At 43.4% G+C, this 21,799-nt stretch overlaps 1 protein-coding gene and 1 non-coding gene across 6 annotated transcripts in view; one reads left to right on the top strand and one right to left on the bottom strand.

Moving 5' to 3' along the window:
- Esr1 (estrogen receptor 1) overlaps positions 1-21,799 on the bottom strand; it is a 364,727-nt gene that overhangs the window by 181,537 nt on the left and 161,391 nt on the right. For all 5 annotated transcript variants that reach the window (XM_055616067.1, XM_055616066.1, XM_055616068.1 and 2 more), the window contains one exon: positions 8,674-8,790. In XM_055616067.1, the coding sequence (XP_055472042.1) occupies positions 8,674-8,790 (117 nt within the window). The remainder of the gene's footprint in view (positions 1-8,673; positions 8,791-21,799) is intronic.
- On the top strand, positions 18,952-19,042 carry LOC129683493 (small nucleolar RNA SNORD88). Its single transcript, XR_008721169.1, has one exon. It is a non-coding gene; the product is annotated as a small nucleolar RNA SNORD88 (small nucleolar RNA).

The following is a 21,799-nucleotide window of genomic DNA, read 5'->3' as shown; positions in this document are numbered from 1 at the left end:
CAGACAAGGTGAGCAAAGGTCTTCCAACAGGCTCTAGTCAAAACAGCTCACCTCAGACACTAGGGTGCATTCAGGGAATACCAGCTGATCCTCATGGTATGTGTCAGGTGCCTCCTACTGTGTGCCCCTTGATGCCTGTGGTAAGATTCTACTACACAGCAAAACCTGTTGAGTAGACATGCTATCCTAATTAGAAAAATAGGACTTGTGATTCATAATTCATTCATAATTTCGTATTTGTATTGTGGGATGTATTTCTTCATCCTATTAATTTGTAGGTGCAATAACTTTTAATTGGATGCATTCTACACAGACACCAATGTGTTTGAAATAGAGTGTTCTCCCATATCTGCAATGTATACCCTCAAAGGATGGTGAAAACTAAGTATAACCAAGCCCTTTATATACAAGAATGGGAGACCGCTTTTGCCAAAAACTGCTCTGTCGTCACTTATGTCTGCAGGTAGCCACTGGGTAACTGGGTAAGAGCAGGAATCCCTCCCTTTGTTTTCGTATCTAGTACCTTCACTATATTACAAGTTATGGGCCTGATTCCTGTCAGACTGTGAACACAAGCACACTAGTCCTTCAAGGAGCACTCATTTGAACTAATGGTAAGCCTTCTGCTTCTAGGCTGAAGATGCCGGCTAAGAGAAGCTGAGGCGTCTTCAAGATTTGCAAGGCTAGTCTCATGGGATAGATTGTCAGCTATCGTGTGCGCATGTACACGCACTCTTGTAGAAGTCAGAGGACAACTTGTGGAAGTTGGTCCTCGCCCTTCAGCATGGAGGTTTCAGGAACTTAAAGGAGGTACTCATCCCTGGCAGCAAGCACTGGCCAAGCTTGACTGTGGTTCTGTTAGACATCACTAAAGAGACATCCAATGTCTCCAGTTGCTGTTCTAAACCTGAAGAAAATGTGAGATTTTTCTCTGATTCATTCTTTCTTGAAGTTACCTTGGATTCCAGAAACATTAGAGTCCTAAGATCTATTGAGTCTGCACCCCATACATAAGATCTGTTACATCATGACAAGAAATGAGGCTGATTCCCTAAGCACAGGCAAACATCACATGATGGTAACTGAATTGTCCCTCGAGCAATGATGACCTCCCCTTTAGCAGCAAGTCCTCACAAAACCAAGCCTGAGATATGATCACCTAATCCGTGGCTGACAAGGCTGACTGACCATGCATGCGGCTTGTCACTTGCTCCAGGCCATCCTGTTTAATCCCAGGCTCGCATCAGCATCCCTGAAGACAGGCATGAGGAGGCGAGCCTCCCTGCTCTTTCTATGTGTTCGCACTGAACACTGAATTCCTTTCCTTGTTTTCACTATTACTTATTTTCCAGAGCAGTGAATAGACCTGACTGGTTGAGAATCCTTAGAGTTGCGCATCCTCTGGTCTAGGACTGCGGTGTTATCTGTACTGTTTTTTTTCAATATGCATTTTTATCATAGAGTTTAAATTAGGAACTGTGACAATAGCAATAAAGGGAGAAAAAATTAAAAATTAGCAACAACACACAAAATAAATTCAACAGTAAGACTGCATTAAGAAGTATGTGAAGGTACTAGCTCTCTCTCTCTCTCTCTCTCTCTCTCTCTCTCTCTCCTGATTATACTGTTCTCAGGAGTTAACCTGGTAATTGTGGTTTCTACTATGCTTCTAGAATGCACGACCATGGTTTGCACAGGACAAAAGGACAGAATGAAATCTCATCATTATATTCAGAAAAATTGAAAATGTAAAATGAGTGATTTAGTTAGAAATTTCTCATTTAGTATCTTTTGGATCCATTTGACCACAGATAATTAAACTATGGAAAGTGTGACCCAGTGTGGGAAGATGGTGAATGAGTATGCAAAAGAAGCTCCATTCTTTCCAGTGATGGAGTGAGAAATCAAATTCGCATAACTTTAACATCAACTCTGTGGTGTATTGGGGGTGGACTGCTGAGGAACAATGAAGAGGTGGGACCTGGTAAGAGGACACAGATACTGAGTGCAGCAGGAGCAGGAGAGCAAACAGCATGGGTCACAGGATGAGTGCGAGCTTCCCTGAGGAGGTGGTGGTAAGCAAAATGGAGAGAGTGGGAAAGGGAGTGGCAGGAAGGAGAGAGCAGTCAGAAACAACAGGTGGCCTGGGCCCTGGGGTAACTGTGACGACATCTTAGGTGAAAAGGGAAGGTTTCCAGGACAGGTTCTGATTTCTATCTCCCTCCCCAAGCTGTGTCTGTGGGTGGAGCGCAGTGTGCGGAAGAGGAGAGAATCAGGCAAGCTTACATTGTAAGGAGGGAGAAAGGATGGGCAGACCAAAGGAGAGCAGAAACGTGCCAAGAAGCACTCAGACTCTGGTAAAGCAACCGATCTCCCAAAAGTGAAGTATGGAGGGAAAGCATAGCGTGAAGAGTGACTCAAGATTCTTGGCCCAAGTGACTTTAAAATGCGGACTTATTAGTAAGATGAGAAGGGTTGCCAATAAAGCTTTGTTCAGGGAAAAAGTTGCAGGCTTGAAGAAATTACGTTTTGTGTATATAGACGCCCTAGCGACGACATATGGCCACACACTTGTAGACGCCAGTGACCTGGGAGAGTGTTAAAACACATGAAAATAGAACATAGACAAAAAATAGAATTAGAACTTTTTTTAAAAAATGTGCTGCTTTATGTTAAGAGTAAGAGACTGGGTGTTCTGCCCCAAATGGAACATCTGCATCAACCCCAACACCACCAAGGCTCAGGAAACATCCCAAAAGAGCAGGCGGAAAGAATGTAGGAGACAGATGTGTGGAGGAGGGCTGGGACTTGTTGTCTCCTGGGCATGGCTACTGCAATCATGACCTCACAGCAGCTGTGGTTACCTGCACAAGACCTGCGGACAGTAAAACCAGTCAAGATGGGGCAGTTGATCTCCAAGGCCCACTCCTTCCTGAGGAGACCATCTATCTTTTCCCCGTTGGGATATGGCCACTGGTAGGTTTCAGTGGCCCACATCTGGTATATATGGTCAAAATTAACTGGAGTTAGTGGGTTGTCAAAAAAAAAAAAAAAGACATAGTTGTGAAGACCACGCTGGGGAGCTGGCAGGAGTAATGGTGTAAATATGATCATATTTCACTGTATGTGTAAAATGCTCAACAACAAGAAACATTTTGTAAAATAAACACATGAAGAAGCAAACTTTGGTCATAATGATATGTACTCCAGAAATAGAAATTAAACATTTTTAAATTTTATCTTGACTCTAAATACTGTGGGTTTTGATCATGTGCAATCTCTTGAGTAACTAACTATCCTTGTAACCCAGAACACTACAGACATGAAAACATCATAACAAACAAAAAAGAGCAGCCGCTTGACAGGTCTAATAAAGGTCCACACTCGTGCTTATCCCATGAACAAAATAAAGAAATTCTTTTTAAAAGATGTAAGTATCACCTTAGAACACTCTTGAACTTTGGACGGCAACATCGTCATCACATACTTACAGGTTAGCTCTGGCTTCTGCCGTCTCATATTCCATTGAGCGGTGTGATGAAACCCAACCAGTACAGTCAGTGGATAAGCCTTGTACATCTATTAACATCTATGTGGCAATTTCCTTGTTTGCAAAATGAGGAGGTTGGCATCAGTGTGTCTTGGGTCTATTGTGACAAGGAGTCTAAATCTCTGACACAGTTAATAGACAAACTTCAAAGCTTGTCGTCCTGCAGCTGTACAGAGCATAGACATCAAGAGGATTTTTTAAGGCATATATATCTATGCCAGGTTTTAACCCTCCAAAGGAAATAACTATATTAATGTGGTAAACATGTACCTGCCAATATCTCCCTCCAATTTTAAAACAAAATAAAAAAGCATCAAGCAGATGACAAAGTTCTTAGGGAAAAGATTTTTAACATGGAAGAGATACAATCACTCACACTTCTGTATGACTTTGAATTTGTGAAATATTTTTATACACTGTGATTTGTGGTCTTTGAGGCAAACCGCTTAAGTAGAAACGGTTTATGTCATCTTGCACCTGAGATCAGCATGGCTCATAAAAGTGACTTTCACAGAGTCACCTACCGAGTCTGAGCAGGAGCCATGGTTTGAGTCAGGGTTTCACATCTGAAGTCTTCCCCTTTCCATTAACCAAGACTGTTAAACACACAGGAAGCAATACATATCCTAGAAATCAAATGGCCTGTGTGATCTGCTGAGTTGGATAGAATCCAGGAGCAGCTATCAGATGCTCGGACTCCCATTCTGGTGTTTTGTAATTTGAACCACCCATCCTCCAATGCAGGCAAGCTCCAACATGCCTTCTGAACTTTTATTGCATGCAGATGTTCTCTTGGTGTTGTGAGGACACGGCTGGAAGACATGAGGGTCTTAGTCATAGTCTCTTTACCCATCATACCTTGCATAAAGGAAGCCCTAAACACATAATTATTTAAATGGAATGAGTCCATTCATTGATTTCTGCAAGAAGTTTTCTTAAACCTCTGCCGTATGGCTTGTTTTAGTGTTAAACAGGGCAAAGAAAGGACTCCAAACAGCCAGCCTGGAATACAGACACTGGTGAACCTCTAATACTAGTGAGTGGATTTCTCAGAAAACTGCGCTGTGTTGTGTAAGAAGGACACAGGAATATAACCCAGCAAGAGGCAGTGGGGAGGGCCTTCCTATAAGACAGATTTAATAGACATCAGCACCCTAAGACAGAAGGAGAAGGTCATGAAGAAGGAAGAACAGCCAAGACAGAGAACTCTGCCTGTGTACTAAAGTGAAAAAGCACCCTGGTTGTACATCCTAAATGTTGCACCTTAGGGAAGCCCAGTTCTCAGAGAAAATCTAATCGGGATGGAACCCTTGGGACATCAGGTACGCTAACAAATGAAAATCGTCCCCCCATGTAGCTAACCACGCACTCTTACATCGTCAGAATCTGTCTTTGGTAAGTGTACAGAGCCCTACTCTAAAGTTCAGTTAACCTTTTTGCTACTGTGTAGAGATGAATATCCCAACTACTTTCTACGCTGGTTAAAAAGGTGGGCTGTTGTGAACTTGTTACAAAGGTTTATTCAATAATAGTTGTTTTTATAACTATGAATTTTGGAGTTAATTATAACTGCTCTTCCAGTTGTAAATTAAGTCTTTATCTAGGGGAATATTAAGACAGTTTGATACATATGGTATCATAAAGTCATGTGTGGTATCCCATATAATAAATGCTATCACCTTACAAAAGGCAGTTTATACAAGTCATTATAAATGACTTTATCAAATATACAAGACTTTATAAAACGAGATGTTCTTACAGGCTATGGTTTTATGATAGAGCATGTCTCAAAGCATGTATATGTATATAAATATGTATATTTCTAAAGGGCCAGGAAGACACACATTCTCAGTGCGTGTACACAGACCTTGAACAGGTGATGGGGAGCTCTAAAAAGAAAGACAATGTTAAATGTTGAACTATATGCCTGCAAAATTCGTATTTTGAAATCCCAGCCCCAAGGACCTTAGAATGTATCTGTCCTTGAAAACAGGGCATTTGAAGAGCTAATTAAACTTAAACAAGGTCATAAGGATAAGGTCCTAATCCGGTATAACTGGTGTCCTTACAAAAAGAGGAAGAGAGTGTGTGGGCAGAGGGAAGGTCATGTGAGGACAGGGGGAGGTGACACAGAGCAAGCCAAGGAGAGAGGCACCAGGAGAAACCACGATGCCAAACAGACCGCAGGCTTCCATCCTCTAGTACTGGGAACAAGACTAATTTCCATTGTTAAGCCACCTGATCTGTGGTGTTTTCTTACCCTCAAAAGCAAAATTCATATGTCAAACCTCAAGCATCCAAAAACAATATTTGAAAGAGGTCCTTTGTGGAGATAATTAAGATTAACTGAAGTTGGGACTAGAGGGATGATGACTCAGAGGTTAAGAGCACTGACTGCTCTTCCAGATGACCCGGATTCAATTCCCAGCTCACACATGGAGGCTCACAACATCTGTGATATGATGCCTTCTTCTGCCTGTGGCTACCAGGCACGGAAGTGGTGAACAGACATGCTCAAGCAAAGTATCCACACACATAAAATAAAATTAAAAGATGAAATGAAGTCTACCGGTTAGGTCCCAAACCTGCAGGGACTGTGTCATTCTAAGAAAAGGAAAGATGAATGTATGGGCAGAGTAAATGCTATATCTTCAGGTCTGGGAGAGCAATCTACATCAGAAACCAAATTTTATGGCCCATGAACCTTAAGCTTTCAGCTTTCAGTAATGTGTGAAAATTAATTTTCTCATTTAAGCCACCTAGCACTTTGTTATAGCAGCCCTAGACTGCAAATGTGGATACACATTTTGCAGTCACAAATGCATATGTACAGGTAAATGATGACACAGACTGGTCCAACACAGGAAAATTATCTGTAATTCTGTTTGAAAACAGAAGCCTAACATCATGGCTTTGTAACCTGGAATTTTTGTGAGACACAAAGCAAGGGTTCCATAATTATATTCATGCATCCAGTACATTTTAGGAAAAGGGATCAATGAATGCATGCCATTCCATTTTTCAAAATGCTCTGAATGTATTTAGAGTGATTCTCTCACCTTTCAGAGAGAATGACCCCAGGCTTAAGCCACCTGCATTTAGCATAGAAGAAGCCTGGACCCTCCTGGACTCTCCAGCTGCTTCCTGAACCTTTCTCCACGTTCCTGTCACTTATTAAGTTACGTTAGAAGCTTTTTGTAAGTTTAATTAAGCCCGACTAATTTTTCAATGGTACAAAGAAAGATTAATTCCTTAAATATTGAAACCATTTATGATTCAAGGTGTCATTCTTTGAATGTGACTGTTCAATTCTTTGAATTAATTACCCTTCGAATTAAACCTGCTTTTTGAGACATATAGTCATATCTCACACAAAGCATAAATTCAATATTTCAACTCTTCGCTCAGAGGCTATTCCAAATGCGCGTTCAGATCCTCACCCTGCCCATGAAGCGACATCCTTCATGATAAGCCGCGTGATTGTCAACTCTGCCCTCATCTTGATTGCCTTTCCTGGGTTTCCCTCCTCTTCCCTCCTTTGTCCTGGTGTTAATCAGTTAAAACTTCGCTTTCCTCTGTGCTGGGGAGATAGCCACGTGGGCACACAGCTTCTCTGGTAAGCTGAGGACCTGAGTGTGATCCCCAGGACACACGAGGAAAGCTGAGTATGGGTGCAGAGATCTGTGATCCTAGGGTGGAGCCAGTCCAGGCTGTCAAACTGACAAATCTCTGAGCACACCTGTGAGTTTCTGCACTGGGCGAATCGAGACGGAGAGACACACCGTTACTGTGGGAAAACACCGTCCCGGGGGCTCACATCCTAGACTTCATAAAAGGAAAAACATATGGGCTGACTGCTGAGCACTCACCGCTCCCCGCCTCCTGCCCGTGGCTGGTCAGACACCTCCAGCTTCCGATGCCATGACTCCCCTGTCGTGATAGAATCTACCCTCCAACGGCAATACAAAACTCAACCCTTTCTCCCTGAAGTTGCTTTTGTCAGGGCGTTTGTCACAGCAATGAGACAAAGTACGTATTAATGGTGCATCCAGTGATGGTGAGATGGAGACAGGCAGAGACGGGGCTTTACTCCTCAGCTAGCGCAGCCTACTGAAAGCACTTCCAGGCCAGCGAGAGACCCTGTGTTGGGGAGGGAGGGGACAAACGTGGATGGTAACTGGAAACAATCGAGGTTGTCTCCGGGTTCCACACCTGTACCTGCCCGGTCCTGTTACACCTAGAGCTCATCTCCAGCTTCATCTGCTTCTAGAAGTTTTCCCTCGGGCTTCTTTTCCCCTCAGTGTCACTGTGGAGCCATCTGAGTGCATCTCGGATTCCACTTCCATGGCGCAGAACCTGTCTGTCACTACAGCGAAGGCCGCTCTGTATACGAGGCTCATAAGTAAGATTTCCAACCCAAGAACTCAAGGGAGCCACTCAGATAACCACATCTAGGATTACTTACAATCCCCAAAGAAATTCTACTCCGGGTTCCCATGCAAGAAAGCCGAGAGACTGAAGACGGGAGGCGCCGGGAGAGTGTGCCGTGTGCACCCACACATGGCACCCACCAAAAAAAGCAAAGTGGCGACTCCTGAGCCCCCGGGATTTGTGGGAGGGCAGCGCCCGACAACCGCCCCCAGCACCACACCAGACGCAGAGGCCACGGGGGGTGCAGCTGGGGCTTCTGCAGTGCCCTTTGACTGAAATTCAGATTTCCTAAGTAACGTGGAACAGCGGAAGGAGACATGGCAGCTGTTTGGCCCTCCCCCGGGGGAGCCTCAGTTGAGGAAGCGTCATCACCTGAGCCCGCTTTCTAGCATTCGCTGTATCAACAGGAACTGCAACGCGTAGCCAGCGTGAGTCACGGGGCAGTCCTCTTTCACCCAGCACCACCCGCGCGCCTTTGATTTAAACCGCAATGTTTACCTCAAAGACATGAAGCACAAAGTGCTATGTTAGAATTCTTGGCTCTAATTGCTTCTAACTGAAAAGGAAATACTGTGCATCATGAAACCAAGAGTAGACAAGAGGAGAGAGAGGTTTACTAATCCTCCAGTCGACGTGCAGGGGAAAGCCAGGCCTGGGGTTACTGCAGCGGCCGCCCACGCATGCGCACTCACCGCCTTTCATCATGCCCACTTCATAGCACTTGCGCAGCCGGCAGGCCTGGCAGCTCTTCCTCCTGTTCTTGTCAATGGTGCATTGGTTTGTAGCTGGGCACATGTAGTCATTATGTCCTAAAGAAAGCAAGGGAATCAGATTAGTATCATTTCGGGAACCCCAAGGTGTCGGATCTGTGTGGGGGTCTGCTGAAGGTGTGTTTAGCAGCCAGGGCCTGGCCACGCTCAACTGCCAACCCAATCTCTCCTCCTTCTCCATCTTCCCCATGCAGACAAAACCTCTGTTATCCTTACGCTCTCCTCACATGGCTGCTTTAGGAGTTCTTTGGGTAAACCCTCTCCCCTTACATGACTTTGTTGGACAACATAATGAGGGGTTTGTCTGCGGTGCAGGAGATGGAGGCCCAGGGCGCCCCACGTGTCAGGCAAGCATCTGTCACCAGCTAGCCTCCCCACTCTACAGGAGGATGTCATGAGGACATAGTCAAAAGTCAGGTGTTATGTCCGTAAGCTTTGTTTTGTTTTATGGTTTGGTTTGGTCTGAGTTTTATGGGATTTCTCAGGATACTCATGGAAAAAAATGTCAGAACTGTTATAAATCAAACTTTCTAGAAATTTGAGGAGAAAATGAGGACTCTTTAATTAATTAGATATTCAGATGAATTGCAGGAAACCTAGATTCATGTCAGCAAAGGCTGGGTGGAAGCTAGCCTGACAGCTAAACGTTGCAGAGCAAGCTGCTGGCCCTTCCCTCAGGCTCGTTGTCCTCCTGTCTAAACTGGAAAAAATAATGACACGCATGCAGGAATTTTATAATTGTTGCGCCATTGTTGTATGACTTCAAAAATGAGTCAGTGTACGTGACAGTGCTCCAGACTGGCCGCGTCATCTAGGTATGAATGCCCTTTCTTTCCTTTCTTGTCTGTTGATGCTCTCCATCAAGCACTTCTCGTTGGCCTTGGGCACGTGCAAGCCCACATCCACACTAACTCCTACTTTACTCAATGTCCTTTTCACCCAACTGTATGCCTCAGAAATGTCCACTCTGGCCTTAGCTCCCCTTGGCTCTCCTGAGTGGCTCAACACAAGCCATGGCTTTATAGTTTGTTTCCTCTCACTGGCTGCTCCTGTACGAAGTCTACGTAATGCCAAACTCTTCACAGGGGAAAGACTTGAATTTGGACTAAGGACGAGGGCCAGGGAATGCTACGTTTTCCATTCTCAAAACAAAGCAAAAATATATTTCACATACTAATTTGGATTCCTTATACAGGCCTCTCACCCCTGTTCACTAAGGGCAAGATGCAAGGTAGTGGAATGTTTGAAGACTGGTTCTTTGCTCCTTTGCAGCATAAGAAACAGCCCCAACTAGAACAGGATGGGGTGGGAATTTGAAGAAAAAGGCAAGACAATGCTTTTAGATGTATTTTGAAAAACCCACATGTGAAAAGGCCTCAGATCAAACATCCTCGTTCTTCTATTGCATGAGAGACTGTAAAGACAGTAACCAGCACTGAGCTGGAGAGTGGCCAGAGTCCACACACTACCTCAGAAATCCAGGCACACTGCTGGGTTCTCTTCCTTCCTTCCTTCCTTCCTTCCTTCCTTCCTTCCTTCCTTTCTTTCTTTCTTCCTTCCTTTCTTTCTTTACAGAGTATCTATACAGGTTATGTAGCCTAACCTGGCCTTGAACTCACAGAGATCTCAAAGACTTGCCTAGAGTAAAGGCATGTACCACTGTGCCCAAGCACAATGGTTACCTTTTAATTGTCTTTGTGAATAGGGAGAAATTAAGGAAGGCATAGAATGAGAAACAAAGTTGATATGGGCTTAGAGTTAGCAAACTCTAAGCAAATGCTTCAATATCCTGTTACCCTAAGGAAATTTTTAGTGTTTTAGGCCCTCTGATGTTTACACAGAACACATCAATATATTTTAGCTCAAAAAAAAAAAAAAAAGTACATATTAAGCTTCGGTTAAAAAAAATATTTACTAACTACTTAAACCAAACATTATGCTGACTCACTTTGTCTCCAATAGTCAGGTATTCTGAAAGCCAGAAGAAGAAGGGAGGAGTGAAATGGGTCAGAAACCAACTGGCTGCCTTTCCTACTTGGATTGGCTCTCCACTGTAGATGTCTATCTTCATGAAACCAGGTGAAATTCTTGAGCTAACATTTCCCTCTGACACCAAGTGCACGGTATCTGTGTAAATGACGCCATCCTTTAGCAAGAATGAGAGCAGAGGCACAATGCGGGACTTTTATGACAACATTCAAAGAAGCCGGAATACTTAATCGATGACCTGATTGAAAAACGATTCCGATAAGTAAATGTTTGCTATCTTCAGTCAAGGCAAACCCTTCCTGACCAAACACCAGCGATGGCTGTTTTTAAGTCTTCAACCGACATGAGGTAAAAGGAACGAAGCTGTTTTCCCTTGATAACTCTGTAAATGCCTCTGTAAAGGCCTTTTATAAGCCCTATTTGATCTTGTAAAAATAATTTATGAGAGAATTTTACTAAAGTAGATTTAATTTTTAAAAACCAACTCATTTAAATGAGTGAAACATACAGTAATTTTACTACAAAGACAAGAAGCCATGGCCTTGTAATTTTACTACAAAGACAAGAAAAATTACAAAAGGATACACCTAAGATATAACAGTCAAGCGGAGGGTTGGGAAACTGAAAACCATTTTCTTTCTCACCCAGAATGAAAAGCAAGGCCTGGGGATACCACTCAGTGGCCAAGCAATTACCCAGGCTCTACAAGACCTGGGGTGCCCTCATCATCACGTGCGAAAAAGTATGTAAGAATCCTTTGGAGGAATATATAGCTTCAATAGCAGACACATAGGGACAGGAAGACAACACCTACAAGCCAGAGCTGCCAGGCAAACCTAGTTTCTGACAAACACTGGGCCCCTATCACACAAGGACATTTCCTTCCTCTTCATTAGGATTCCTTTCTCTTGACTTTTTCCTTCTCTCATTTATTCTCTCCCATGGTGGCTGTTTTCTTCTTATTATTACCACTTAGAAAGCCCAGATTTGTTTGTTATGAAAATAAACGACGATCCATACCCAGGCACTTAAAAGGAAGATAAACACAGACCTAATTAAAACAAGCAGTATCTGGAGAGAAATCTCATCCTGTGGACTTTTCCCTTTGTCGTCTTTCCCCTCAGGACATTTTGGCAGCTAGCTCTGATCAAATCTCCTTCTTGGGGTTTTGTCCCTGTCTGCGCACCCGACATCCATCTACCCAGAACTGACTCACAGACCTTTCGGAACTGGCATTACCAGTCGAGCTGACTGCTGTGGTTTGAATCTCAAGTGTCCCCACCAGCTCGTAGTTTGAAGGCGCAGCCTCCAGTTTTCAGCACTATTCTGAAGAGGGGGCCGGGCTGGGGCAAGCAGACCGCTGGGGGAGGGCAGGGGAAAGTTATGCTGGAGCCTGGCTCTGACTCACTTTCTCCTTCTGATCCAGACTCCAGGTGGCAGGCCCTGCCTTGGACTGCCACCTGCCAATCTCCGAGATCCGTATCCTCTCTCCTCTCAGCTACCCACCCTGAAGCCACACACACAGAATCCCTGTGCGTGACTTTCTTCACGGGACCCTCCCGCCATAACCCGCACTGCGAGGTCTCACACACACAGACACCAACAGAGAGGTCAAGCCAACGATTCTGATTCTTTTTCAAAGCAAAGCCAGGTACTTAAAGTAAATGCAAACATGTGTGGGAGTCAGCGTGCTGTGGGTTAATTGTGTACGCGTGCGTGCGTGCGTGCGTGCGTGCGTCAGTGTCTCTGCGTGTGTGCGCATGTGAGTAAGACACAGGTAAATCTGGAATTTCTTCCTTCTCTGGTCTTTTACTCCATTACTCACAACATCATTTATATTAAAATTTTATTTATCCCTGGACCCTTTTCATCCATATATGATGTTCACTGATCAATGTGCCTCATCCTCGAACTCACATTGACCTCTCTCATCCTTTTCCCCCTCCGACCAAATCCTTCTTCTTTCCACGTCTTTCTATCTTGTGTCCTTTTACTGTGACTGTCTGCCTCTAACAGGGTCTCCTGCATGCGCATGGGTAGGGCATCGCAGGGGTTTGGCTTGTGGCTGCTACTCACATTTCAAGTGTACCATTCAAGGAGCCGGCTCCTCTGCAACTCCGCCCCCTAAGCCAAGCTTACTTTGTGTCCTGTCATCACACTCACCAAACTGGCTTTTTCATTGCTTGTCTGAACCCACACGTGGGCTCAGGCTTGGCAGCAGTGGTCCACACCGGGCCCATCATTCCACCATGCCCACCACATCCTCAGGCACAGAGCAGAGCTCAGTGAGCCAGGATACTGAGGCTCTGGCTGTCCCTCCACCAACCCATCTGTGCAGCTCAAGTCCCAGGAGGAGTCAGGCGGGGCTCTAACACGGAAATCACCACTGTGTCGGTCACTTTTCTGTTGCTGTAATAAAATGCCATGATCAAAAGCAACTTATAAAAGAAAGAGTTTGTTTTGACTTACAATACCAGAGGAGGAGGGAGGAAAGAGAGAGAGAGTCATAAAGGTGGTGGAAACATGGCAGCTGACAGCCGGAGAAAGACGCTAAAAAAGCATCTCTTTGCCTACAAGCATGAAGGAAAGAAAGCAAGCCGGAAGCAGAGCAAGGCTTCTCCAGCAAGATGGCAACACCTCCACAGAGTGTCATCAGCTAGCGACCAAGGGCGCAAATACCTGGACCTCGAGCAGGCATCACTCAAACTACCACCAGAACTCTGAGCAAAATAAGCAAGCAGCACCTAACACGTGTTAACACAGAGCGCTCAGCTCACTCAGAACGCTTTAAGTCATGTAAATCAAAGTGAACGCCCAAGGGTAAATGAAACCTTAGGTGTTTAACACACACACATCAAATAAAAGCAAATCGTAGTCAATCTTGCCGAAAAGCCTCACTGGAGAAGCCCAACAACACTTTTAAATTTTTTTTTCTTTTTTGTTATTAGTTTGTACACACACACACACACACACACACACACACACACACACTGGGGGGCGGAGACCATGTGGAGGTCAAAAGACAGCTTTCAAGATTTAATTCTTTCCTTCCTCCTTGTTGAGACAGAATCTCTCCACTGTGTGCCCTCTAGGCCAGCTGGTCCATGAACTTCTGGGTAATTATTTTGTCCCTGCCTTGTATCTCACCATAGGAGTGCTGGGCTTTTCTACACCTGACACCTCATCTGAATTTTTGTGGCCTGTGGGGATTGAACTCAGGTCTTTAGGCTTAAGCAGCAAAAGCTTCTCCTCACTGAGCTACCTTCTTGGCTCACTAGTTGCATATCATTGTCATTTATTTCACATGATTTTAATCTCTCATTTTAAAATTGTTTAATCATGCCTGTAATCCAAACACTCAGGAGGCAGAAGCAGGTAGATCTCTGTGAGCTAGAAACCAGCCTGATCTACAAGGCGAGTCCAGGACAGCCAAGGCTACACAGAGAAACCCTGTCTCTCTCGAGAAACAACAACAAAAAAGTTTTAATTTGTTTATGTGTATGAGTATCTTGCCTACATGTATGTATATCACACACATGTCTGGTCCCTGTGGAAGCCAGAAGAAGGAGTCATATCTCCTAGAACTGGAATTATGGATGTTTGGAAGCCACCATAGGGTGCTGGGAATTGAACCAAGGTCCTCTGGAAGAGTAGTCGGTGCTCTTAACCACTGAGCCATCTCTCCAGCCCCTAACATGATTTATTTATTCTTATTTTATGTGCATTGGTTTTTTGCCTGCATGTATGTCTGGGTGAGAGTGACAGATCCCCTAGAACTGGAGTTACAGACAGTTGTGAGCTGCCATGTGGGTGCTGGGAATTGAACCTGGGTCCTCTAAGACAGCAGCCAGTGATCTTAACTGTTGAGTCATATATCTCACTGATCCAATTGCTTAGGTAAAACCTATGAACTCAGATATGTTCACCTTCTCTTTATTAGAGACCCTTAGCAAATTTTTTTCATAAACTTAACAAGAGCTCATCAGAATTTGAAACATTCAGGAGTTGAACCTAAATCATTTAAAATGACAAACAAGAAATGAAACCTGGATTTATTTCTTTAAATCTCAATAAGTATCTGTAGGATGTAAAACACAGCTTTAAATCCTATGAGAATTTACATTAGATTTACATTTAGACCTTGCAGACATTGAAGCAAGAAAAAACTGACATTTGACTCTTAGTAGGGGGTTTTGTAGATAGCCTGTGACATGACAGAGTTATATCCTGATAAACCTGACACATGTCAAATGTCACAACTGAAAAGTGTGCTTAACACATCAGGCCTTCCAAGCATCCTGCGCGTGTAACACAAGCACTCTGAAGCCCGACATTTACCTGCGGTGATCGCTGCTGTTGCCCAGCTTCACAAACAGAGTCAAACTGCACATTTCTGGCTTGAGATAGAATCAGAATTCCCCACCCAAAGTGCGTCTACTGAATACATAAAGCTTTCACGTCCTTGTCAACTTTAATAAACGTAGAGCCAAACCATCGTGACTGAGAGGGACCATAAGGTAAGGTATGGAAGACATGAACATGAGAAGTCATACTTTGAGATTGTTTTGAAAAGATCATAGAAGCCATGGACAGATTTTCAAAGCTCTGCTGTACAAAATGGGCACCAGGCAGGCTGGAGTAGCAGCATCTTGGAAAGAGCATGCTCTGCTTGCTCGTTCATCTCACTTCCTGCCTGGAGACCTTTCACAAGCTCCTCTGATCACTCTCCCCATGATAACCAACCTTCTGAATATGACGTGCCCGGTGCTATATAATGCATGGATTGCTTGATTTAATCCTCCATCAACTTTATGAAAAAGGGATTCTATCAATCCAGATTTCACACTTGCAGGATTGTGATAAAGGTTTTAAGGCTGCTCAAAGTCACTCAGCAAAACGTATTTGCTGGGTTTGGAACCAAAATCTTCCCTCACGTTAGAGACTGAACTCATCCATCCCTGCAACCTTGAACCAAGGTTCAACTTGTCCAACAAGCTCTTCTGGCAATCATAGTAGGATTCTCAGCAACTATCTGACCAAACAGGGTTCTGAGACCAAGGATGCTTATGCATAGGAAAGTAAAACAGGGCATTAACATAGCCAACCTGATGTCATTGCCCTTAATTTGAAAATATGCAAGATATATCAAGCTAATATTGGACACTGGAGTTTAAAAACAAAGACTTGCATCAAAGGATGAAAGTCACAGGCCATGTCTCTGGATGATGCTACTATTTACAGAGGGTCTTGGGTATTACCCTCCTTATACCCTGAAGAAAATGGGGAATTCCTGAGTTTACCCCTACCCAGTAAGTGAAGTGTCATCTTGCTAGTGTCACACACGTCAATCCCTAGTACCAAAGGGGGGAAAATGCTATGAGAGAAAGCCAGACAAAACTGAAAAACAGATTCAGATAGTGGTATTGGGACCACCAACAGAAGAAACGGAAGACTGCCAAGGGATTTAATAAGATGGGAGAGTTCAGAAGATTTTTAATTGAAAGAGGGAATGTAGGAATGACTGACATAAAAAATGAAGGATTAGAAGTATTCATAATTATGTATCAAAATAGGCACAAATTGCCTTTAAGTAGTAAAGTTCATGAAGCTAAAGAAGATAAGCAAGGCTTAAGCAGATTACCAAATAGCTGGGGCTAGAAGAGGAGGAGGAAGTGAAAGGCTCCTGCTTCAGGATGTCCTGAAGGCTGTGCTCACTGTTAATCAGGAAGAGGATTTGATTCGGAAGGAGGATGGGAAGAGCATGTGTAGAATAATTCTAAACATGTCAAGAGGGAGTTCAGTAAGACACCATCCAACTGTCCAGCAGATAGTTGTAAATGAAGTACTAAAGTCAAGTTGAAATCAAACTGGGGTGAGATACTCAGCAATTCCTCTTTCAGAGACATACTCACCGAGTGGAGGGAGGGAAGGTTGAGAAATTACCCAGATCAGACTGGCCTGTGGGTGCAGAGGTAGGCGGTTGTCTGGATGGTTAACTGACACAGGACTGTGGGCAGCATCGGGCGAAGAGTCCTGAGAAAGCTGGCTGAGCCTGGGCCTCTAAGCAAGTCAGCAAGCAGCACTCCTCCACAGTTTCTGCTTCGAATCCCTGCTTGAGACCCTGCCAGAACTTCTGTCAGCATTGTAACCGATTAGACAAAATAAATCCTTTCCTGCCCTCTCTTGCTTCTGGTCAGTGTTTTATCATAGCAACAGAGATGAAACTAGGACAATGTCCTAGGCTCAGTCTCCATCACCAAAAATTCCTATATGTCTATGACTGAAGCAGGCGTTCAGATAGATGCGTGCATGTCCACACTCAAATCAACATTGCTCGTAACAGCCAAAGAGCAGAGACAACTCAGAGCCTGCTGATGTAAACAAACAAAAGGTGGCGTACAAATACAACAGAATTGCCATTTCGCCTTTAAAAAGAATGGCATAACAGTATCTACAACACATGAGTGAACCCGGAAGACACAATGCTAGTGAGATAAGCCAGACACAAAAGGATAAAAATGACTCTGGTACATGAACTGCCGAAAATAGTTGCAGTCACGGAGGTACACAGTGGTGGCAGTGTAGAAGCTACCAAGGCCATGGGGAGGTGAGGGAGTGATAGCTTAAAAGTCACAGTTTCAAACTGAGAAACGAAAAAATTCTGCTCATGCAACGTAAATGGACCTAATTCCATGGAACTACATACTTTAGATGGTTCAAGCAGTAAATTTTTGTTGTGGATATTATCTCGCTATGGATTTGAAAAGTGAACTTGGAGTTGCCATAGGTATCTGTGTGAGAAAGCAGAGAAAGGAATCCATGCTGGAGACTGTGAACTGATCCTGCCATGATTGCTCACAGTGGCCAGTCACCTTGTGTCACACACTTCTCCTAAGCTAGAGAATGCACTCAGGGAGCTCGACTCCTTGTCTTGTCTCGATACCATAAACAGTGAGCTGGCTTATCCGGGTCCACTGTCAGAACCTGAAACCCCAAAGATCTGACTAACTTATTCAAGTCTGTTGGCTGATAGATGGTAGAACATCCATTAAGATATATATCTGTCTCCTTCGTGAGTCTTTGTTTTTAAAGAATCATGCCATGACTGGCTAAAGAAGAAAAAAACTCAGAACTAACTGATAACACTTAAATATTAAATTGTACTTGTAGTAGAAATATAACAGTTTAACAAATCACTGCATCTTTGAAAAGCATTTCATAATCAGCTCCAGATTGATCCCCAGCACTGTTCTCACCAAACATGAAATGCAAACCACATGAAAGATAATACATTTGTCTGTTGATTGGGACAGATTTTTTTTTTAATTCTAGAAAATCTCTTCAACATATTCTAATACAAAGTAAGGACAGAAAGAAAAACTAGAAAGCAAAATTTGGGGGAAATGAAACAAAAACTTTAAACCTTCTGAGAGAAGAACTGCAGCAGTGTGTTTGTAAATAAATTTCCACCCAGATATTAAAATGAATATTTCTGATTCACAGCCAGTGCAATGAGCCAAATCAAATGAAATAAAAATTGGCTGTCTCAGTGAACACATTCCTAAAAGTCCAGTGAGGACAGTCAGCGGGCCCCGATTTGAACTATTTCATAACCACATCTGTATGTAACAGCACGCACACACACATACACACACACACACACACACACACACACAGACACACACACACACACATCAGGATGCTTAATCATGCATCACAAATTCTATTTTTACACTAGTCATTTCCAATTAATCTTATCAGAGACAACACCCATCTCCAAATTGCATTTTGCTTTTTTTTTTTAAGTAAACCAGAAAGCATTACTAATATCCAATTATATTCCCAAAAGATGTTTTTAAAGAGGGAATTCTAGGAAAGACAACAGCCCTGGAAAAGTTTTCTTTTCTACATAAAAAAAGGAAGTCAGAGGAATTCTCTCTGTCCTCACAAGACCCCAATCTACTGAAATGTTGACATAATACCTTGTATCCAGCCTCTACAGTCCATCTGCAAAGCCACAGTTGTTCCAAGCAGCTGGCACAGAACCAAGGCAACAGCTGCAATTAAGGCGAGCATGATGGGATCAGGGACCACCACCTCACCACAGTGCCCCAGAGATGATGAGGCTTTCAGCAGTGCCTCGCCTAGCTCCATACACAAGCAAGCGCTGTTATGCAGCTCAGAATAGGACCTCTTGAAATTGCTCCCCCTTAGCCCTGTGATGTCCAGCACTGGGCTTTGACCATCCTGAGGGTGTGGTACCTTTCCCAAGAACTTTGATTCCAGAAGGTCTGGGGGACTGTGGCGAGCAAAAAGGAAAGATGGGGGTGGGCCAATAGATAAGAATCAAAGAAGACGGCAGTGTAACAACTGGGGTGATTCTTTCCAAGGCTGGCAGCATTCCTCTAACCCTCTGGTCCTTCTCCTGCATACTCTTTTCTTCCAGAAGATTCTTTAAGCTTTCTTACCACTTCAGCTCCTTTAAAGACCAAACCCTGGTGTCCAGAAGTGGGAGAAAGACTTTCAAAGTGTTCTCATCTTTAGAAGCAAGAAAGAGAAAATGTTCTTGCAATCTGAGAGATGGAATCAAATCCAGAGACCCTGAGCAGGGTTCTGCCAAGTGTCCTGTCCCTCAGAGTCAAGGATAAATTCGTGACTCAGCTCAGGGTCATTTTGATACTTTAGGGGGATGGAAACAGTTGTTGACTGAGATCAGATGTGATGCCGAATATGGAGATGTGGAGGTCCTTCAAACTTAAAGTGCTGGATTGCTTTTTTTTTTTTTTAAATGGACTCTTGATTCACTAAGCTGTCAATAAGAATCTTGCTTATCTTTGGGAGTTTCTCCCAAGATCTTTTACAGACAAAACTCTGCCTCGACATTCTGATGAAAAGTAAGGATGGAAAAGTCAGGCTAGATTCCGCAAGCAGTGGCTTCCCTAGCATGTCTGTAGCCATAGTCTAATCATTGCTGCTTTTCTTAATTTGACTCATCCCTTTTCATCAAAAAGAAAGAAAATGGCTATTTTGCCATCCTTAGAAATACCGGCTAATCTGCTTTATGAACCCCAACAATTTCTTCTAACCAGTGGGAGTAAATCAATGTTAGTTTTCATGATGGCCATTTTTCTTTCTATGAAAGTTAGCACAATGGCCTAAAGATTTCCCCGTGTGCTTACAAATGACAGGACCTCCTTTTTAATAAATATTTCAATTACATATGTAATTTCTAGAGAGTAAAGAAGAAATAACAGATGTGGTCAGTGAGTACAAAGTTTTTGTTCATCATGTGTCCACTGCATGGTTACAGGATGCATGAAGGGACATGTGCTGGTTTCATCCACGGTGGTGTGCACAGTGCCATGTATTTCATAGTCTGAAAGCCTGGGGACAACGTCTGTGAGGTTTGTTAGAGATGCCCTGGCACCAGGCAAAGAGCAGAATGAACACCTGATGGTCATTCAGCAAAAGCTGAATTGTCATTAAAACACACCCTCCTGGGCATCCAGGCCCCCGAAGTCACTGTGTTCATCAATTCAGTGTCCTGATCGCCTCACCTCGGATGATTATTATCCCACCACTGGGAAATTGTTAGCCTTTCTCAGAGGTGTTTGGATGCTCCGTCTAGAATCTTCTGCTTTCTGTTGAAGCAATGGTTCTCAACCTGTAGGCTATGACCCCTTTGGGTCTTACATACAAGATACCCTGCATATAAGACATTTACACTATGATTCATAACAGTAGCAAATTACAGTTAGGGACTTAATTATATGGTTGGGGGTCACCACAGCATGAGGAACTGTATTAAACGGTGGTTGAGAACCACTGATCTAGAAGCTACTTCTCTTCCCCTCTGGAACTCTCCGCAAGGAAGAAAACGGCCCTGCTGTAAGCTCTAAACATGCATTCACACTCAGGGTCTCACCTCATCCGCAGAGAAAAGGACGTGAATATGTCAAGCCCTAGGCACAGGGCTAAGCTACAGCCCCTTGGCTTTTTGTATGCTCCTAAGGTTCATGTAAATTTGCTGCCTGACTCGATAATGTTCTGGATGGGTAGTACTCTTACCTCTTCCACCTCTTCCAGAAAGTTGTGGTTGCTGTGCCAAAGTGCAGGGATATGGGTGTATTTCGGAGCTATTACAATGTTAGCAGTGATAGACTTGGTCTTGGGTCTCAGGCCACGTGTAATCCTCGGCAAACACCAAGCTAGGTGACTTCCCTGGGCTGTTTGATGTCTCTCCAGTAGTTGCCATATGACCAGGAGAGACAGTATATGTAAGCTCTATAGAAGGTATTATTTTATACCATGAACCTCTATAGACCATTAAAAAGAAACTAGAGAAAACTGCTCCAATATAAATGTGTTTTAATGTATGTGTGTATCATATTTGCTAGGAACACTAGAGAGAACTTACGTATTAAGAGGGGTACAATGGGAGTTAGTATGAGACAAAAAAGAGACTTCGTTATTCATCAAGTGCCATGTTGTATTGCTTAAACACGGTCCTCCATATTTGTTTGGTGCTTTTTTAAATGAACAACAAATCCAAAGATGTTTTGAACATTTCTATTTCAGAGCCTTTCTAAGCCTGATGGCCCTCCTGACTCACAACATCTCTTTTACAAATATCAGCCAAACCAAGTGGTTTCATTATTGGTTCTGCTTCTCCTATACTTTTGTTTCCTCGTCTATAAGGGTTAATGGAAGTGCTGATTTACCATAAATCTGTGAGGGGTTAAATGACATGATACATAACATACAGCCTTGGCAGGACCAGTACTCATAAAATGCTACCCAGCGTTATGATTATTAGCCACTAAATCTCCAGACCAGCACAACTCAAATTTGTCAGGACAGTATTTAAAAGAAAATACCCTCAAAACAGTCTATCATAACCAATCATTTTTTTAGCAGTGTTTTTACCCTTAATAATTGTCTTCAGACCACATATCTTGTAAGGCTGTATTTGTAAAGTCAAATTTTAATTGTGCCAAAACTCTTCATCCTGTAAGAAAGAAAGAAAGAAAGAAAGAAAGAAAGAAAGAAAGAAAGAAAG

This window comes from Psammomys obesus, unplaced genomic scaffold, assembly GCF_907164565.1.
Source record: "Psammomys obesus unplaced genomic scaffold, mPsaObe1.curated_primary_1811, whole genome shotgun sequence".
Lineage (NCBI taxonomy): Eukaryota > Metazoa > Chordata > Mammalia > Rodentia > Muridae > Psammomys > Psammomys obesus.
Note: the sequence above shows the minus strand (reverse complement) of the source record. Positions and strands in the feature narration are given on the sequence as shown.